A 5,844-nucleotide genomic window follows, 5' to 3' on the forward strand; every position below is an offset into this window, starting at 1 on the left:
CCCCGCCGGGCTCTCGGGGCGCCGCGTCCCCTCGGAGCGGAGCGGAGCGGAGCGGAGCGGGGCGGCTCTCGGCATGGCGGGGCTGCCGGCCGGCCGGCGGGCGGGCTGAGGCGGGGGCCGGGCGGGGAGGCGCCGGCGGCGGGGTCTCACCGCCTCTTCTTGCCGTCCCCCGCAGGGAGCGGCCGGCCCCCCGCGCCACCATTGCCTCGCACGGCAAGGAGGACCTGCTCGCCGCCGCCGCCCGGCTCTGGCAGCGGAGGAGGCGGCTGCTGGCCGCCGCCGGGCTCGCCCTGGCCATGGCCGTCGCGCTGCTGGTCGCCGTGCCCCTGCTGCTGCTGCAAGCGCCCGCCGACACCGGCGCCCACTACGAGATGATGGGCACCTGCCGCATGATCTGCGACCCGTACAGCGGCGGGCGGCCGCCCGGGCCCGGCAGCACCGCCGCCGTGGAGGCCCTGCAGGACCTGGGCGCCAACCCCCCGCCGCCCTTCGTGCAGGGACCCAAGGGGGAGCCGGGCCGGCCGGGCAAGCCGGGCCCCCGCGGGCCGCCCGGGGAGCCGGGCCCGCCGGGGCCGCGGGGCCCGCCGGGGGAGCGGGGCGACGCGGGGAAGCCGGGGCTGCCCGGGCTGGCGCTGGCGGGCGCGGGCGGCGGCGGGAGCGGCGGCGGGGCGGCGGCGGGCGGCGAGGCGGCGGGCGGGCTGAGCGCCGCCTTCAGCGGGCCGCGCATCGCCTTCTACGTGGGGCTCAAGAGCCCCCACGAGGGCTACGAGGTCCTCAAGTTCGACGACGTGGTGACCAACCTGGGCAACCACTACGACCCGGCCAGCGGCAAGTTCACCTGCCAGGTGCGCGGCATCTACTTCTTCACCTACCACATCCTCATGCGCGGCGGCGACGGCACCAGCATGTGGGCCGACCTCTGCAAGAACGGCCAGGTGGGTTCCGCGCGTCCTCCCCGCCCGGGGTTCCCCTCCCTCCGTCCCCGTCCCGCGGGCGCGGCACCGGCCGCCGCCAATCCCGGGAACAGAGCCGGCGGGAGCATCCTGCGCGCCGTCGGGGCGGGGTGCACCTCTAGAGCCGCGAAGAAATCCGAACTCCCGGCTTGCAAACTTCTGCCGGGCTGGGGAGAAGGAGAAGCGAGGACAGAGGCGGGAGGGAACACACGGTGTAGTGGAGGGGTTGGGAAAGAGGGATTCGGGGCTGGATGGTGCGGGCTGATGGAGGGGCCGGAAAAGAGGTACGTGGAGGACTGATGGGGAGGCTGCAGAATGACTCGGAGGGGCGGGGGGGCTGATGTGCCCAGCGGCTGTGTTGGCAGGTGCGGGCCAGTGCCATCGCCCAGGACGCAGACCAGAACTACGACTATGCCAGCAACAGCGTGGTGCTGCACCTGGACTCCGGCGACGAAGTGTATGTCAAGCTGGATGGAGGCAAAGCACACGGAGGCAACAACAATAAGTACAGCACTTTCTCTGGCTTTCTTTTATACCCCGATTAACACACAAGTGACACGACGGCCCCGCCACTGGTGCACTTGGGGCTGTTTGGCAATTCCATACCCCATCGTGCTGCTGTTCCTGCTGGTGTCCACTGTCTCCGCAGGTCATTTAGCTTCATTATCAGTTTGTATGTTTTTATTTTCACCCTTATGGAAACGAAATAGAAATGAAACAAAGTGAACCCCTTCCTTACTCTCCCCCGTTTCTTCTGACCCCCGCTCTCCCTTTGTCTGCCTGTTTCGTGTGTCACATGAGGAACTTGGCAGCTTGAAACTCTGAATGGTTCCAGGAGGGTTTGAAAGAGCCCAGAGTTTGGACTGTGTCACACGGGATTTGAACAGGTCACAATTTGCCATCAATAAGTATTAATGACAATGATGAATTTTCAGATCGACAATTCACAAAGTGGGACTGGATCATAACTGTTTTTTCCTCTGCTGCTTTGTATGGGGTCAAGTGTAAACTTTTCTTTCTGTGCAATGCAATGCTCGTGTGAATGATGGTGTCATTAACGTCAAACCTGTTTCTGTCTGCAAAAGAATTTGGTCACTGACCACAGCCACCCAAATACCACATTAAATTATGTTTTTAGACAATGCCTTCTTGCTTTTTCTCTCTTCCAGTGCTACAAAGCAGCACTGTGGTGGTGCCACAGGAGGGTGGGGAGTAAAGGAAGGGGTCACTTCAGTCCCTTATGTTTATAGTAATATTTAAAGTTAGGATGGGGTTCCTTGCCTAGGTCTTGAATGTGGTTCAAGGGGGCTGGGAAGAAGTAGAGAGAGAGGAAAAAAGCTTCACAGTTATGCAGTTTTGTGAAAAGAAGGCACACAGTTATCTAGAGGTGAAAGTGGGGGTGTGGAGTGAATCCTCTAAACAGATTTACTGGGTTAAAACCTGATCCAGAGGTTAGCAAAGTACAGGAAAAGGAGATTAATCAGTTATTATGGAAAGCCATGTTTCTGTAACATGATGACAAATGTTAAGAAGGCAGCAGGGGATGGAGTGGCTAAACTCAAGAGTTTGTCTAAACCCTGGCACTTGCAGTATGTGTATGGGTTGGAAACCACACCTGACTGGGCAGTGCCTGAGAAGGGCTGGGTGAGACAATTCGCTCAGGACTGATGGATTCAGACCATTTAGAAGGGTTTTCTCCTGATGGTCCTGTGTAAATCCCAGCCACCCTTGGTCTTTTTTCGAAATGCGCAGGTGTGGTGCATTGGTATGCCTCAGTAGTGCACGTGGTTCTGAGCCTTTGGTGGAGGAGGTGCATTTGTCATCATCACCCCAGTGGGTAACTCCTCAGTTTGGGTAAATTGGGACTGCTCTGCTGAAGCTAGGAGAGGTAAATTGATTTACAAAAGCACTTACTTTCATTGTACTGTCTTGTCATTTCATTTTTCCCTCCTGAAAGTCTTACCTCCATATCAGCTCTCTGCCCTTGCCAGTGTTAGTGCAGTTTCACAGACCAGAGAGACAGGGGCTGGTCTGAAACAGCTCTGCCCAGGCTGGAGCTTTGCCCCTGCCCTGATGTTGCAGGAGGAAAGGGAGCCACAGGCAGATGGACTTGTTCCAGCCCCACTCTGGGGCAGCCCCATGATGACCAAGTTCTCAGAGTCACTCCTGTTTCCTACCCAGTCCTCAGTGGGTTTTGTCTTCTCCTTGGCTGGAAGGGGAGGGTCAAAGGGAGAAGGCAATTCCTCCATCCTGTCCTCAAACATCCCCTGCTGGGGGAAGCAGAGTTCATAACCAGGTACACGTGTTAGACACTTATCAATCTCTTATGTCTTGTCGATTTGTACTATTTAGAATATGATTAAATCCAGTGTCTGAGACCATCCAAATGAAGTATAATTGCTATGGATCCTCAATTCCCACCGGATCCGTAATCCTTTTTGACTATTCCTCCTCCCTCCTTCAATGAAATGGAGCTTAGACACAAAGCCCTTGGTTTAAATTTCAAAAAATTAAAATTGACATGCAGCAGCATTAGCAGGAGCCAGGAGGAATTCTAAGGAGGTGCCTGGGCTCTGCTTTATCCTTTGCATTAAGAAGCAATTTGTACTTCTAACAAAGACCCAACTGTTCCCCCTTGGCAAAAGGGCAATGAAGATGCCTTGCAAGGGAATTGCTGTTCACAATACTTAAACAAATTTGAATCTTAGATTTTTAAATCTGTATTCCCTGGTGGAGCCTGCTCCTCTCAATTCAAATGCAGGGCTGGTGGTGTGTGCCTGCCAAGGTGTCAGTAGCTAAGCGGATGATGGATTGATGAGGCAATGGGAAGACACAGGCTCACAGTGGCAGTTTGCCCCGACAGTGATCTATGTATCTGCACATTATCAATGTCATGAGGAGGCTTGAACCACCCTCGCTAGATGTCTCATTTTCCACTTATCTCTTATGTACTAATTATCAGGCTGGATTATTCCCCAGGACAGAAACAAAAAAAAAATTGCTCATCGCCCCTCCACTGACAGTTTACACAATCGATAGAATGAGCGTCTCCCTCAGCTGCTCACAGGCTTTTTTTGTTTCCTCTCCTCATTGCAGGGTCTTCCGAGATTGCCTCTGTGGGGGGCTGATGGCTCTCACCCAGCATCTGTTTGGACAGGGCTCCTCTGTCCCCGTCATCCTGGTGGGAGCTCAGTGTGTGGGTTGTGGTTTTTTATTTTTTCTGAAGTAACACAGGGAGAAGCAATTGGGAGATGGAAAACTTCAGTTTTGCTCAGTGGTGCAGTTACCCAGAAAAGCAGAGGCAGCGCTGCGGATGGGGACGAAGGTCCTGTGCTGGCAGTGGCTGTGGGTGACAGCAGGGTCACACACAAACAGCAAACAGCCTGAGGTGGCCTTGGAACCCTCTGGGCTTCCACTTGGGCTTCGAGTGAGTCTCCCTGCCCTTGGGAATGGTGTGTGGGTTCTGCACGTTTCATGTCACAAAGAGAAGAGCTTGTTTCTGAGGGGGATACCCCGGTCCCCTGGTTTGGGTGGGAAGAGAAAGATTAAAGGGTGCTCAAGGGGCTGGCTTCAGCTGTCCCTGGGACTGGCTTTCCCAAATGATACTGCATCTCACACATTAGCTAGTGTCTGCTCTGGAGGTCTGACCCCTCAGGGGTGTTATTTACTTGGTGAGTTAAGCAAATGTGCTTTTAAGAGTTGGGGTGTGATCAGGTATGATGTGAATAGGGAAAGCCTCCAGGAAGGAGTGAAATATTGGAGTTTTAAACAAAAGGTGCTCTCTGTTTCTGAGCCCAGCCATGTGCTTAAGTTAAAATCATAATACAAAACTTAAATAAAAAAAAAAAAGACAGGTGTTCATGCTGTCAAAGTAGCTTAGATACTGCACCAGCAAATCCTTGATCTTTGTGACCAATGTGAAACCTTAACCCTTACCCTGTGCCTGGTCAGCGCTGGCTATGGAAGAGATCCCTGGAGGAAAGGTGAGCAGGGAGAGTTGAACCACACAAACATCCTGAGAGGGGAAATGGGGATGCTGCTGAGAGCCCTGAGGGGTTGCCAGCCCCCCATGCCTGTGACTGTCCCCTGGAGGAAGGTGTTCAGCTTACTCTGCTCTACCGCAGGCGAGTGGATTTGTGGCTGGCCACTTGTTTTCTTCTTAACCTTCATTAGTTTAGGAAATTCCTGGCAAGTCTGTAGGGAGGTGGGTGAGGAAATCCTGCTCTGTCTAGGGTGAAGGGGGTGAGCTGCTGGTGCTGTTTTCTCCAGCCAGAGTACAGAGTTGAGGAGTCCATGCTGTGAGAGCAGCTGGTGTCGGGTGTCCTGTGCCAAGTCTGGTGCCTCTGTGCTTTCCAGGATCTCAGCTTGCACATTTCCTCCTTGATGTTCATTCCCTTTTGGAGCAGGCCTGGGTCAGTGGGGCTCCCTGTCCTGCAGCAGCAACAACAGTCCCATGTTGGGTTCTCCTTTTTCCCTTTTGCTGTAAGAAAAGCAAAATGTTGCTTTTTGTGCCTCCTGTCTTTACACACATGCGTTAAGCCACGCATTGGTCTTTGTCTTGCTGCTTTTGAAACTCACTCTGGGCATTTTTCTTGGTGATTTAAAGCTTGTTTATCTCTTTGCTTCCCTTCTTCAGTGGCTCACAGTGCCTGGACAGGTTTAATTTGTGAACTCAAAAAGTATGGAGGATGGGTTTTGGTGGATACTTGTGTTCTTTTTCTGTTTATGCCACAGGCTAATTATATATTGTCTATGACAATCGAGGCAAAATAGTATATAAATATATTTTAAATCTGTGCTAAATACTTTTTTTTTTTTTTGTAACATGCTATTTTTTTTCCTCTTTTGATTGGAATGAACTGTGGGAAAAAAATCCTGGTAAAATCATGTG

General features: G+C 53.5%; 1 protein-coding gene across 1 annotated transcript; it reads left to right on the forward strand.

Moving 5' to 3' along the window:
- Positions 1-296: 296 nt before the first annotated feature.
- Positions 297-3,489, forward strand: C1QL2 (complement C1q like 2). The gene is made up of 2 exons (XM_058028132.1): positions 297-935; positions 1,319-3,489. The coding sequence occupies exons 1-2, from the start codon at positions 297-299 to the stop codon at positions 1,496-1,498; spliced, it is 819 nt and encodes a 272-aa protein (XP_057884115.1). The 3' UTR covers positions 1,499-3,489.
- Positions 3,490-5,844: the final 2,355 nt, after the last annotated feature.

Source organism: Melospiza georgiana, chromosome 7 (assembly GCF_028018845.1).
Source record: "Melospiza georgiana isolate bMelGeo1 chromosome 7, bMelGeo1.pri, whole genome shotgun sequence".
NCBI lineage: Eukaryota > Metazoa > Chordata > Aves > Passeriformes > Passerellidae > Melospiza > Melospiza georgiana.